Genomic DNA, 15,247 nt, shown 5'->3' on the forward strand with positions numbered 1-15,247 from the left:
TGTGCTGTGCTTTTTGCTTAGAGGGTGAAGAGGTTAAGCTGTCACTCCGAGACCTCGGCTTGGAAATTGTTTTTAATCATTTCCCAGAGAAATGGAGGCACAGGAACCAGGCCAACCCTCCCGCCTTCTCGCGCGTCAGCTATGCGCACCGCTTGTCCCAGATTTCTGTTCACACCCGACCTCATAAGGAGGAAAAGCTGGGTTTTAAACCGTTGGAGGCCAAGCGGAGAGGTGAGCAAGTGGTGACAATAAGCCCTTCGGTTTGCTAACAATGAATCAGAGGAGAAGGGAGATGGCTCAGGCCGGGCACCTCTGCCAGCAGGAGGCTCCGACCCCCAGGCACGGGTGGCCGCCCACCTGCAGGGGCCGACGACGCCCACCGCCCCGGAAGCCCGCGCCTAAGCGGCCGGTCCGGCTCCCGGAGCCCGGAGGTTGTGCAAAGCCCGCGGCGCCGCGAGCCTGGCCGGGTACCCAGACGCCGGCGTGGCGCCCCCGCCCCCTTTCCTCTTTGTTGCGCAACCGCCCGCAGCGCGGGGCACGCTGCTGCGACCCCCGGATCCTGCCGGGGAATCCCGGCGATAGAGTCAGGCTGCGTCCATGCGGGCACCGCAGCCTCCCAGGAACCGGGTGAAACCGGGTACTCAGACCCTCTCCTCCAGCCTCGGACTTACGCTGCCACCTCCCGCGGGCGCAGGCACCGGTGGGGGATTGGGGAAGGTGGCTGCGAGGCAGGCTCAGTGCAGATGCCGGGGTCCTTGTGCACCCTCGCGCGCCCTACCTGGATCCGGGGGTCCACCTCTTCCTCCTCCTCCAGCCCCGGCTCCATCCCCTCCTCCTCCTCCTCCGAGTCCCGGGCTGGCGGCGGCAGCTCGGCCGGCTCCTCCGGACGGCTCCGCTTCGGCGCCGCGTCCATGCGGGCGGCGGACTTGGGAGCGCGGGGGTGGCGGCCGCAGACTGGGCCGGAGCCGTCTGGCCACCGCCCGGCGCGCTCGGAAGGCGCCGCTCGCCGCCGCGGGCTCCCGGGCCCAGCTCAGGAGGAAATGGGCGCGGTCGCCCCCTCTCCGGCGCGGCCGTCAGCGCAGCGCAGCGCCGCCCTCTTCGCCCCCAGCCCGCCCGCTCTGCGCGGCCCAGACTCTAGACCTGGCCGGCCGGCCGGCCGGGGTAGCCGGGGCTCCGTCACAAAACCTCACTCCCGGAAAGCGTGAGGGTGGTGAAATGGGGGAGCCCTCACCCCCTTTTACCATAGCAGCCCGACTAGATCACAATTTACCCAACGTCGGCCGCCTGGTGTCAGGGTGCTTTTCTCTCCCTCCCTCCTCTGCTGAGGCAATTGACTGCATGGAAGGAAAGTTTGGGGTATTCCCACCATCTGAAGGCACCTTTAGAAGCTTGTACTCAGTGACCCTGGACCAGTTTCAAGACTCACTCAAACCCCTGTGTACACTCAAAGCACTTTTGTCCCCTTGGGTTAACCTGGGGAAATGGGTGTACCTGAAGATTTCTCCAGAAAAGGGAACTGAAACATATGCTCACATAGACACAAAAGAACAAAGAAGGGAGCCAGCTGCAGCTCCTTGCGTGGATTCCTTGCCCAAAGGCTGTGGACCCCATTGAGCAGAGCTCCATACGCAAGCTCCTGTGCTTTCACAGTTGCGGGATGGTCCTACCTGAAGAGGCAGGAAGCATGGAAAATCCATTGATCAGGGATGTGCGTGGGTGAGTGGGTGCCTGCCAGTACAGCCTTCTCAAGGAGATGCGAGTGTAACCCCTGTTAATGGGCACGCGCCATCCAAGGATTTATGAACTGGTGAGGTTTCCTGCCCAACCTGAAGGAGCGGAGAGCCAGAACTTGCCTGGCAAATTCAACATCACAAAAAGCCAAAGAATAAGGGGAATGTTTGTGCTTTTATGAAATGGCAGGGCCAGTGTGATGTCAGGAGAGCAGAAGGTCAGATGACCTTAGCAAAGCAGGCAAGGACATTGCCACTGGCCATTGCTAATGTCTCCTTCACTACAAAAATGCAGCGCGTACACACTTTCTACACAGAAGCTTGTGGCCTGTGGGCTCTGTAAGTTCGGAGGGCAGACTTGCTTGAGAAAGGAGCTTCTTTCCGAGAGCCTGTCATTAAAGCCAACCTTGGGAAACCTGCTTATGATGGTTTTATCAAAAGCTAAGTTGGGGGGGTTACTCCTTGGGCAAGGTTCCACCCTACACACTCTGGCACTGTGGTCCACCATCCCAGGAGCTTCCTTGTCTCCTGGAGGTAACACAGGTGTACACCATGGGTTTGGTTCTGAACAGGTCACACCTGTTCACTGTTCTTTACATCAAGTGAGAGTCAGCAATTCTTTGTGAGATGTTCTCAAGTTCCCTGCTAAAGACATAGTTGCTTTTCATTTTCCAGTGATGGATGAAGGCAGGGTCAAGATGGCCATTAAGAGTCACAAACTGAGACAGAGGTTGAAAACAAGTGAGGTCAGCCCTGATCCTAAATGCTTCCCAAGTGGTGGAACCTCATCATCACCATTCAAACAATAGCCTCCAAATTACATTACTGTTTAAGCTTAGATCTAAGAGCAATAGGGTGGTTCAAAATGCCTTTATGGGGGGACTTCCCTGATGGTGCAGTGGTTAAGAATCCGCCTGCCAATGCAGGGGACACGGTTTTGATCCCTGGTCCGGGAAGATCCCACATGCCTCAGAGCAACTAAGCCCGTGCACCACAACTACTAAGCCTGCACTCTAGAGCCCGCGAGCCACAACTACTGAGTCTGCATGCTGCAACTACTGAAGTGCATGTGCCTAGAGCCCATGCTCTGCAACAAGAGAAGACCGTGAACTGCAAAGAAGAGTAGCCCCTGCTCGCCACAACTAGAGAAAGCCCTCGTGCAGCAACAAAGACCCAACACAGCCAATAATAATAATAATAATAATAATAATAAATACATAAATAAAATGTAGTCTCTAAAAAAAAATGCCTTTATGGGATATAGGGAAACTGCTCCTGAACACTGAACATCACTGTAGACTTTTGTTGTTTTATTTTTAGAAGACCTGGGTCAGCTATAGCATGATGTTCTAAAGTTAAAATAAGGAAAATAAATAAACTACAGCAGTACTGTATATTTCTATTGACACATACATATACACGTCAATGCATAGAAAAGGGTCTGGAAGGAAGATTCATACCCAACAAAGAGTGGCTAGCCCTGGAAAAGGCAGTATGGAGGGGCCCAAGATTGGCTAGGATGGGGTTGGGCATGTCAAAGGGAACTTTTAATCTCTCGATAATGTTTTCATTTTTTACAAGGAGGATGTATTTATGCTTATTTGTGTAATTCTAAAATAAATTTAAAATAGTGCATACTGTATTAGTTTTCTGTTGCTGTGTAACAAACTACCACAAATTTAGTGGCTTAAAACAGCACTTGTTCATTACCTCACAGTTCTGTAGGCCTGATGTTGAGGCAGGGTATGACTAGCTTCTCTGCTCAGAGTCTCCCAGACTGAATCAGGGTGTTGATCAGGCTGCATTCCTTTCTGAAGGCTCTGAGGAAAAAGTCCTTCCAAGCTCACTCAGGTTGCTGGCTGAATTCAGTTCCTTGTGGTTGTAGGACTAAGGTCCCCATTTCCTTGCTCTCAGCCAAGGGCCAACCCGAATTCCTTGCCACATGGCCCCCTCCATCTTCAAAGCCAGCAGCAGAGAATTTCCTTGGGTTGAGTCCATCTCACACTACAATCTCCTCTTCAGGAAAAGCCCAGTCCCTTTTAAGGATTCACTTGATTAGGTCAGGTCCACACAGAATAAAGTCAACTGTGCCATATTCACAACCGAATCATGGTGGTGACTGTCCCATCATATTCACAAGCTCCCACATTTTACAGGAATATGTACAGCAGGGGGCAGGAAATGGGGCAATCTTATACTTCTGACTACCTCACATACTAAGAAGGCAAGCCATGTAAGTGGCTCGTAACCCAAGCAAATGCTTAGTATTTATTTTAGCTGCCATATTGATCTAGATGAGTGGTTCTAAAGGTATGGGCTGGAGACCTCTGAAGGTCTCTGAGAACTTTCAGGATGCCCATGAGATCAAAACTAGTTTCAGACAAATACTAGACAAGACTTGCTTTTCCCACTCTCATTCTCTTACAAGTATTCACTGGAGTTTCCCAGAAGTTACATGACACATGATACAACAGATTGAATGCAGAAGATACGAGAATCCAGCTTCGTCTTGCTAAAGCCACCCGTTAAAGAGATGTGCAAAAATGTAAAACAATGCCCTTCTCACTATTTGTTTTGTTTTGGCAACAATTTTATTTTTCATTTTGGAAATGAGTTATTTTTCATAAAATTATGATATTTATGTTAACATGTAATGAATGTGTTATTTTTAGATGAATTAATAAAAAAAAGTTTTTAAAATTGTTTTAATTTCTACACAGTAACCACCTGTAGATGCAACCACATAAACAACAGCTCTTTGAGATCTTCAATGGCTTAAAAAAATATAAAGAAGTACTGGCAACAAAGAGTTTGAGAACCACTGAGCTAGAGGAAACATATCCTCCAGTTTGAGTTATCCTTTTTTGTTTCTATAAATGTTCCACTGCCTCCTTCACTCAAAAGATTCATCACCCCTCCCAAGACCCCATTGGTGGAGTATTTGGGGCACAGTACATTTTTGCCCATTTCAAAAGACTTTAAATATAATTTAATAATTTAAATGATTGAGATCATTAGATAAGGTGCTGCTCATGTATGGTTATTTCCTGGGATCTATATTTTGTCAACGCCTATGAAGAATTCATCACCCAGTTATAACATTGCACCTTTGGAGAAACAGTCAGCTTTTTAGTGCCTTGTGTGTGATGTGGTTTCCAAGAACACGCCTCTGCTTGCCAGGCTTTGGGGGGTCCCGAGTGGTGGGGGGCACACCTGTACCAGAGCTGTGATTTTTGGCAGCCTGATCACATGGTGCGTGATGTGGGCAAAGTGGGGATGGCCGACGTCTTAGCAGAATTCTGAGGACTGCTTTACTAGGAGACATACTCCCTGCTGTCCACTGAAGAAAAATGCACAGCCTAAAAGTTGCGAGTTATGTTTTATTTGGGGAACGTCCTGAGGACTATAGCCCGGGAGGCAGCCTCTCAGGCAGCTCTGAAGGAACTGCTCCAAAGAGGTGGGGGAAGCCAGGACATTTAAAAGTTTTTGCTGGGGGTGGGGGGAAACATGTAACCAAACATCAAAAGATGACTGCTAATCACAAAAACAGACATCTCAAGTTAATGATTTTCATGCTTTTCTATGTATGTGAAGATGCAAGCGACTGGGCTCATTGAAATTATTCCTTAGATGTTCATCGTAACTATCTAGGGCCAGTATCCTGGTTTTCTCCATCCTGAATCCCCGCAGGGTTCGCCAGCAGGGCTGATGACTTGATGGCTGCAACATTCTTTGTCCACACTGTTCAATTTATTTTTACTATCTCCTTGTAGTTTGGTTAAACTGGGAGGAAATATGTGTGTTTGTTCCCTGCCCCTCCACTTCCTCAAGCTGAAAGTCTTCCTTGATGAAAATCACAGCCTCTGTGCTGTCCCAGTTGCCACAGAGCACAGTGGGCTGACATTTAGAAAGAAGGAGAAAAAAGGTATCTGGCAGGATGAGCCTAGGTTTACATATTTCTCCATATTGGGTCCTTATTTGTCATGATCTGGTTTCTTTCATGGGATTAATGTCAACCTCTCCTTTTGTAACCCCACCTCCTCACTGGTGTCACACATTTATCATCCAAGCCTCCTCCTCCCTGAATTATAAAGCAAGCAAGTGTCCAGCAAAGAGAGACCCTCTCCTTATTTAGTCCCCCAGTTGGAGTGAGCGTTTGGGGATGTTTCTATTTCCATAGGTGTGGAAAGAAACTTGGGTTTATTTAATAAACATGCAAAGAAAATCCTGCCATGTTCAAGGGACCTCACATTCCTGTCTTCAGGTGAAGAGAGAGTCTCCAACTGTGTTTAAAATGTTCTCGGCCTTTTCTGTGAAAAGAGAAACGTGACCTTTTCCCCCAAACTCATGAACACCCAGGAGTGGAGGCCTGAGAGGAAGTAAGGAGGTCTGTTGACCTCAGGGAGCTTGGATGGAGTTTAGGGCAGAATGAGGGATAGTGCTGGCCATTCACCTGGCTGAAGGAGCAGCCCTTTCCCTCCTGGCTGCTGTAAAGGGCTGTGTCACACTCTGTGGGAACACAGAGGTCATCCCATCTTCTGCCTGCAAGGGCCAGCGTGGTTTTACGGAGAAGATGACACTGGGCCTTGAATAATAAACAGAATTTCCTCAAACAAGGGAGGAGGATTTTGCCAAAGAAAGAAAGAAAGGGCTTCCCAGATAGTCAATAACATGGGGAAATCATGGAGGGGGTGGACCGGTCAGGAATAGCGGAGAGAGAGACCATCTCAACTTGGGACCCAGGAGGGACAGTGGGAAGTGGAAGGGGCAGGGGATGAAGCCTAAAGTAGAGTCTGGGGCAGGTCCTCAAGGGTCATGAGTGACAGGCTCAACCTTTGAAATATAGACCATAGACAATGAGATGCTGTTCATTTGTTTGTCCATTTATTCATCCAACAAATATTAACTGAGTACTTAATATGTTTTAGACACTATGCCAGAGGTCAAGGTATCACTATGAACAAAAGACACTACCTCCCCGCTGTCATGGAGATAAATGTATAATAGGTCAGGGTGATCAGGGCCAAGGGCCAAGCAGGGGATGGACAGAGAAAGAGGGGTGCTATTGTGGTTATGGAGAAGGCTCCCTGAGAAGGGCACTTTGAGTCAAGACCCCAAAGAAATGAGAGAGCAAACCCCGCGTCCCTTTGGGGAAGAGCACTCCAGCGCCTGAAGCGTGTGTAGGGGGTCCCAGGAGCTTGGTGGGAGAGAAAGCAAGATAGTTAGGCTGGGAGATGAGGATGGCTCTTCTGGTTACTGCCCTTTTCTCAGTGAAATTGTGAGCAAGGTCATCGGCTGTGAATAAGGGGGGCATGGGGGGTATTGGAGCAACCCTGGAGGTTAGAGGAGAGATGTGAATGGCTATCCAGGAGAGCTGGGAAGTGAGTGCCCAGGGGAATATATTATAATTGTCAGGCTGCACTGAGGACCCATCTGTGGCTGGAGATTCTCAATGAGACCACTCATCACAGGATGAATGGTTTTGCCTACCCAACTTCAGCGTCAGGATACAGGTGGAAAGTAGTAAGAACATGAGATTTCACCAAGGCTGGGATTATGTTGGGTTCCCACAGTGGTGGGGAAGAGGGGTGAGGGAATCGTGGGTGACAGCAGGTGTAGGGATTTAATGGTGGCTCATGGGATCTAAGCTGGATCAAACGGGAAGGGCGGGCGTAAGGGGGTGAGGGAGGGGTTGTTAAAATAGTTCCAGGGAGCAATGATCCATCCCTGAATCAAGGGATAGAAAGATGGGAATGGATCTGAGACTACATGGAAGCTGGTGATTGGTAAGATGTGGAGGGAGAGAGGGAGGGAGGGAGGGAGGGGGAAGAGTCAAAGATGATTCCAAACTTTCCAGTTTGAGGACTGGATGACACCATTAATTGGGACCTATGCTATAGAAGTTTGGGCTGGAAAGATAATAAATTGTCATTTTTTTAGAACATACTGATTTTAAAGGGAAAACCCTGACAGTTCGACTCTCTGTTGTACTTGGAAATAGGGATCCAGGTTACCCAAGGGTTGAAACAAACTCTTTGGAAGACCTTTCCTGTGGCCTCAATACACTTCCCTACCGTAGCAAGTGGGGTCCAGCTCACCTGGTCTTCAAGGATCATGCGGGTTTCATTCCTGACATTGGGGGCCTCCAGGAAACAGAGGTGCAGTGGAAATCTCTTCTTTTGGTGGGGCTCCTGGAGAGCTGCAGTGACAAAAATGATATCTTAACTGGGTTCAAATCCCAGCTGAACCCTTTGTGAGCTGACTTTGGACAAGCTGAACCTTAGTATCCTTGCCTGTACAATAAGGGTAATCACACCGGTGCCTCCCGATCAGAGAGATGGAGATTAAATAAAATGGTATTTACAGAATTACTGGCACATGATGAAACTTTATTTTATTTTTTAAAAATATTTATTTATTTATTTATTTATTTATTTATTTATTTATTTAGGCTGCACCAGGTCTTAGTTGCAGCACACGGGATCTTTTAGTTGCAGCATGTGGACTCTTAGTTGTGGCATTCATGCAGGATCTAGTTCCCCGACCAGGGATCCCTGCACTGGGAGCTCGGAGTCTTATCCACTGGACCACCAGCGAAGTCCCCTGACAAAACTTTAATTCATGGTGCTTCCTTTTTCTTCTCTTCCTCTGCCCCATGGCTTAGACCTGAGGGAACCAGGTATTTTACACAAAAGATTTTTTAAAATGTTTTTAAAAGTGAAAACTGCAAGCTGAAAGTGGTCAGAAAAATGAATTCAATACGTTTTTAAGCACCTCTGACATGTATGCACAATTCCAGGTGCCAATATGAGTGCCCCAAACATGGAGATGACAAAGTCATAGGGTCTTCCTACTTGGGGAGACACGACCCCACCAAACTTGTGCCCCAAGGAAGCAATCATGGGATTCCTTCCTGTGAAATTAAGGCTCTTCCTGTCAAACTTCAATGCCATTTAAATGAAGATTCCCTGCAACACGGATTTTTAAAAAATTATTTGCATCTGCTTATTAACCCCTATAAAATAGGAACTGCTCTTCTGGACTAAGGAAGAGTGGATCTGCATTCACACCACATCCTGGTGGCAGTGGCTGAAGAAATTGACATCAGCATCTTCTCTTGGCCACCCTGCCATCTTTACCTGCTGCCTTAGGTCAGAGGTGGCAAATTGGGAGCTCCTGACTGGATCAGACTGGAGGGCATATGTTGTCCAGCTGGCACAGTGCTCTGTAAATTTGAGGCAGCAGTTAAAATCCAGGCAATACAAGAAAATTCACACTTCTCTATTTGGCGAGAGTCCAGAGATGTTAGGAGTGGCTGACCCTCTGGAAAGGATACGTTAGCCTCAGAGCCCTGGAGGCCGACCTGCTCAGTCTCACAGGCCACACCCTGGCACTAAGGCGATGCTGTAAGGTGATGAGGAGATGCAGGTTCCCTCTGCCTTCCTCCCACCCTCCCTTCTCTTCCTACCAACTCCAAAGGACCACAGCATGTGGCAAGAGGGAAGAGAACTTTAAAGCAGACCTCAAACCCTTCAACAATGCTTTTCGCCCCCAGATGACTGGTTCTCAGAACTCAAGGAGCCGTAGAATCCAGTTCTTTGAAAGGGATCAGGGCCTCCAGATCACAAAGCATCTGTTTAATTCTGTGACTTGGTGACATCGGTATATAGTATTGCCAAATTGTCTTGCACTGTGGCTGCTCCCCTCTAATGAGAACCTTTATTTCTGTCCTAAATTGAATTAAGCTCAAGTGTCTTGACCCAGATGAACTATAGACCAGAGTACTTAGAGAACCCAGGAAAGAAACTTTCAATGTTTATCTGTGGTCTTAAAGGACCTGCAGATATTTAAAATGGTGCCAGAATCATGGAGACAGAAAAAAGTGTTCCATTAAAAAGAAAGAGGGTTCCATACACTGCAAAACTCACTGCAAAAGTGAGTATAACAGATTGCAGGCGTGATTCTAGAATGGATTTTAAAGGGAAAGGTCATTTCTGTGCCCCAGAAGAAAAATGATTGATCACTGTGATCTAGCTTGGGTTAACCAAGAACAAATTATGTCAGCCTTGCCCTCCCTTCCTTATTCCACAAGTTTATTAGTCTAGCCAAGGAAGGAAATACGCAAGACAGGAGATCTTCATTATTCAAAGATAATTCTGGTAGAGGAAAAGGCCACTTAAATAAACCCACTTACAAAGGAAACCAAAATTTCACATTAAATAATGAAAAAAGACTTTTATTGGGGCTTTACTATGCAAAATAAACTTAAAATTATGAAAATAAGTTTTTTCTTCTCTTTTAAAGACTATTTAGTTGACAAATATTTACCGAGTATCTGTTATGTGATGGCCTCTGGCAATGAAGACCCAGCAGTGAACAAATTAGCCAAAATTCCTGCCTTCATTGTGGTTTATAGTCTAAGGGAAGACAGGAAAAAAAATTAAATACATAAGTAAACAAAATAGTTGCAGTTAGTGATAATGATAATTGCCATGATGAGCAACAAAAAACATAGGAAAACCAAATAAAGAGGCTGGAGGGTGGAGGCTGCCTCAGACGGGAGATGGAGAAGGCCCTCTGTGGATATGACATTTGAGCTGAGATTTGATGAGGAGGAGGAGTGGGGCAGCCACACTCTGAAGGAAAGAGTGATTGGGATGGTACAGACCCTGAGCAGGGAGCTGGCTGGACAGCCCTTGAGATGGCCAGAGAGTGAATAGGGAGGACGGGGTGTTGAAATGAACATGGTCACATATCAGATGATGTGGGGCCTGGGAGGCCACAGGAAAGAGTTTGGATTTTATTATAAATGTGATGAGAAGCCACTGGAGGGATTGAAGTTGAGGAATAGCAAGATCCATTTTACATTTTTAAAAGATGACCATGGCTGCTCTGTGGAAATGGGATGGCCATGAAGGCAAGAGTGGGAGCAGGAACACTAGTTAGCAGGCTGTCACAGGGGCCCTAGCAAGAGACATGGCTGGGCCGGGTAAATGGAGTGAGTTGATTGAGGATGTATTTTGAAGACAAATCCAACAAAACTTACTATTGCATTACATGTGGGAACGGGCGGAGGCAGAGGCATTAAGAATGGCTCTTGAGATTTTGACTTGAGAAGTGGCTGAAAGATACTGCCATTTACTGAGCGAGGCAGGGAAGACTTGAGGAAAAGGTTTGCAGTCAAGAGGTATGTTTTTGCAGCTTAAATGTCCATTGACAGATGAATGGGTAAAGAAGATGTGGTACATATATACAATGGGATACTATTCAGCCATAAAAAAGAATAAAACAATGCCATTTGCAGCAACATGGATGGACCTAGAAATTATCATACTAAGTGAAGTAAGTCAGACAGAGAAAGACAAATATCATATGATATTGCTTATATGCAGAATCTAAAAAAAATGACATAAATGAACTTACCTATGACACAGGAACAGATTCACATAGAGAACAGACTTATGGTTGCCAAGGGGGAGAGGGGGTGGGGGAGGGATGGAGTGGGAGTTTGGGATTAGCAGATGCAAACTATTATATACAGAATGATAAACAACAAGGTTCTACTGTATAGCACAAGGAAATATATTCGGTTCCCGTAAAGGAAAACGATACAAAAAAGAATATATATATATAACTGAATCACTTTGCTGTACAGTAGATATTAATAAAATATTGTAATTCAACTATACTTCAATAAAATAAATTTTTTAAAAATGAGGTGTGTTTTTCGACACCTAATTCTGAGAGGCTATTAAACGCACAAGTGAAGATGTCAAGTAGACAGGAGGATACACATCTGAAGGCCAAGTCCACAGATATAAATTTGAGAGTCAACTGCATATGGATGATATTTAAAACCATGGGACTGGATGAGATCACTTAGGACAGGGGGGATGCTTGAAGGGGAGAGGACCAGGGTGAAGCTGGGAGCACACCAACATCTAGAGGCAGGGCCTTGGAGAAGCCAGGAAAGAATATTGCCACCAGCTCATCAGAATAGCAATACCCACCACCACAAAAATGATCAGTCAACTGACAAGGATTTCTTTTTTTAACATCTTTATTGGAGTATAATTGCTCCACGATGCCGTGCCAGCTTCTGCTGTACAACAAAGTGAATCAGCGATATGCATACATACATCCCCATATCCCCTCCCTCTTGAGCCTCCCTCCCACCGTCCCTATCCCACCCTTCTAGGTCATCGCAAAGCATTGAGCTGATCTCCCTGTACTATGCATCAGCTTCCCACTAGCCATCGATTTTACATTTGGTAGTGTATATATGTCAATGCTACTCTCTCACTTCGTCCCAGCTTACCCTTCCCCCTCTGTGTCCTCAAGTCCGTTCTCTACATCTGCGTCTTTATTCCTGCCCTGCCACTAGGCACATCGGTACTGGTTTTTTAGATTCCATATATATGCGTTAGCATACAATATTTGTTTTTCTCTTTCTGACTTACTTCACTCTGTATGACAGATACTAGGTCCATCCACCTCACTACAAATAACTCAATTTCGTTCCTTTTTATGGCTGAGAAATATTCCATTGTATATATGTGCCACATCTTCTTTATCCATTCATCTGTTGATGGACATTTAGGTTGCTTCCATGTCCTGACTATTGTAAATAGTGCTGCAGTGAACATTGTGGTACATGACTCTTTTTGAATTATGGTTTTCTCAGGGTATATGCCCAGTAGTGGGATTGCTGGGTCGTATGGTAGTTCCGTTTTTAGTTTTTTAAGGAACCGCCATACTGTTCTCAATAGTGGCTGTATCAATTTACATTCCCACCAACAGTGCAAGAGGGTTCCCTTTTCTCCACACCCTCTCCAGCATTTATTGTTTCTAGATTTTTTTAAAAATTATTTATTTATTTTTGGCTGTGTTGGGTCTTTGTTGCTGCACACAGGCTTTCTCTAGTTGCGGCAAGCGGGGGCTACTCTTCGTTTTGCTGCACGGGCTTCTCATTGCGGTGGCTTCTCTTGTTGCAGAGCACAGGCTCTAGGGGTGTGGACTTCAGTAGTTGTGGCATGCAGGCTCAGTAGTTGTGGCTCACGAGCTCTAGAGCGCAGTCTCAGTAGTTGTGGCTCATGGGCTTAGTTGCTCCACGTCATGTGGGATCTTCCCGGACCAGGGCTTGAACCCATGTCTCCTGCATTGGCAGGCGGATTCTTAACCACTGCTCCACCAGGGAAGCCCCTGTTTCTAGATTTTTTGATGATGGCCATTCTGACCAGTGTGAGGTGATATCTCATTGTGGTTTTGATTTGCATTTCTCTAATGATTAGCAATGTTGAACATATCTTCATGCGCCTGTTGGCCATCTGTATGTCTTCTTTGGAGAAATGTCTATTTAGGTCTTCTGCCCATTTTTGGATTGGGTTTTGTTTTTTTTTTTTATACTGAGCTGCATGAGCTGCTTGTATATTTTGGAGATTAATGCTTTGTCAGTTGCTTCATTTGCAAACATTTTCTCCCATACTGAGGGTGGTCTTTTCATCTTGTTTATGGTTTCCTTTGCTGTGCAAAAGTTTTTAAGTTTCATTAGGTCCCATTTGTTTATTTTTGTTTTTATTTCCATTACTCTAGGAAGTGGGTAAAAAAGGATCTTGCTGTGATTTATGTCATAGAGTGTTTTGCCTATGTTTTCCTCTAAGAGTTTTATAGTGTCTGGCCTTACATTTAGGTCTTTAATCCATTTTGAGTTTATTTTTGTGTATGGTGTTAGGAAGTGTTCTGATTTCGTTCTTTTACATTTAGCTGTCCAGTTTTCCCAGCACCACTTATTGAAGAGGCTGTCTTTTCTCCTTTGTATATTCTTGCCTCCTTTGTCAAAGATAAGGTGACCATATGTGCGTGGGTTTATCTCTGGGCTTTCTATCCTGTTCCAATTATCGATATTTCTGTTTTTGTGCCAGTACCATACTGTCTTGATTACTGTAGCTTTGTAGTATAGTCTGAAGTCAGGGAGCCTGATTCCTCCAAGCTCCATTTTTCTTTCTCAAGATTGCTTTGGTTATTTGGGGTCTTTTGTGTTTCCATACAAATTGTAAAATTTTTTGTTCTAGTTCTGTGATAAATGCCATGGGTAATTTGATCGGGCTTGCATTGAATCTGTAGATTGCTTTGGGTAGTAGAGTCATTTTCACAGTGTTGATTCTTCCAATCCAAGAACATGGTATATCTCTCCATCTGTTTGTATCATCTTTGATTTCTTTCATCAGTGTCTTATAGTTTTCTGCCTACAGGTCTTTTGCCTCCTTAGATAGATTTATTCCTAGGTATTTTATTCTTTTTGTTGCAGTGGTAAATGGGAGTGTATCCTTAATTTCTCTTTCTGATTTTTCATTGTTAGTGTATAGGAATGCAGGAGATTTCTGTGCATTAATTTTGTATCCTGCTACTTTACCAAATTCATTGATTAGCTCTAGTAGCTTTCTGGTGGCATCTTTAGGATTTTCTATGTATAATATCATGTCATCTACAAACAGTGATAGTTTTACTTCTTCTTTTCCAATCTGGATTCCTTTTACTTCTTTTTCTTCTCTGATTGCTGTGGCTAAAACTTCCAAAACTATGTTGAATAATAGTGGTGAGAGTGGGCACCTTTGTCTTTTTCCTGATCTTAGAGGAAATGCTTTCAGTTTCACCATTGAGAATGATGTTGCCTGTGGGTTTGTCATATATGGCTTTTATTATGTTGAGGTAGGTTCCCTCTATGCCCACTTTCTGGAGAGGTTTTATCATAAATGAGTGTTGAATTTTGTTAAAAGCTTTTTCTGCATCTACTGAGATGATATGGTTTTTATCATATGGTTTTTATCCTTCAAATTGTTAATATGGTTTATCCCATTGATTGATTTGCGTATATTGAAGAATCCTTGCATTCCTGGGATAAACTCCACTTGATCACGGTGTCTTATCCTTTTAATGTGCTGTTGGATTCTGTTTGCTAGTATTTTGTTGACGATTTTTGCATCTATGTTCATCAGTGATATTGGCCTGTAATTTTCTTTTTTTGTGACATCTTTGTCTGGTTTTGGTATCAGGGTGATGGTGGCCTCATAAAATAAGTTAGGGAGTGTTCTTCCCTCTGCTATATTTTGGAAGAGTTTCGGAAGGATAGGTGTTAGCTCTTCTCTAAATGTTTGATAGAATTCACCTGTGAAGCCACCTGGTCCTGGGCTTTTGTTTGTTGGAAGATTTTAAATCACAGTTTCAATTTCAGTGCTTGTGATTGGTCTGTTCATATTTTCTATTTCTTCCTGGTTCAGTCTTGGAAGATTATACTTTTCTAAGAATTTCTCCATTTCTTCTAGGTTGTCCATTTGATTGGCATAGAGTTGCTTGTAGTAGTCTCTCATGATCCACTGTATTTCTGCAGTGTCAGTTGTTACTTCTTTTTCATTTCTAATTCTGTTGATTTGAGTCTTCTCCCTTTTTTTCCTGATGAGTCTGGCTAATGGTTTATCAATTTGATTATCTTCTCAAAGAACCAGCTTTTAGTTTTATTG

At 45.0% G+C, this 15,247-nt stretch overlaps 1 protein-coding gene across 1 annotated transcript in view; it reads right to left on the reverse strand.

The window, feature by feature from the left end:
- SH3BP5 (SH3 domain binding protein 5) overlaps nucleotides 1-1,028 on the reverse strand; it is a 72,121-nt gene extending 71,093 nt beyond the window's left edge. Inside the window, exon 1 of the mRNA XM_061194694.1 lies at nucleotides 779-1,028. Coding sequence (XP_061050677.1) covers nucleotides 779-913 — 135 coding nt within the window. The 5' untranslated portion in view covers nucleotides 914-1,028. The remainder of the gene's footprint in view (nucleotides 1-778) is intronic.
- Between the last annotated feature and the right edge of the window lie 14,219 nt (nucleotides 1,029-15,247).

This window comes from Eubalaena glacialis, chromosome 6 (assembly GCF_028564815.1).
Source record: "Eubalaena glacialis isolate mEubGla1 chromosome 6, mEubGla1.1.hap2.+ XY, whole genome shotgun sequence".
Lineage (NCBI taxonomy): Eukaryota > Metazoa > Chordata > Mammalia > Artiodactyla > Balaenidae > Eubalaena > Eubalaena glacialis.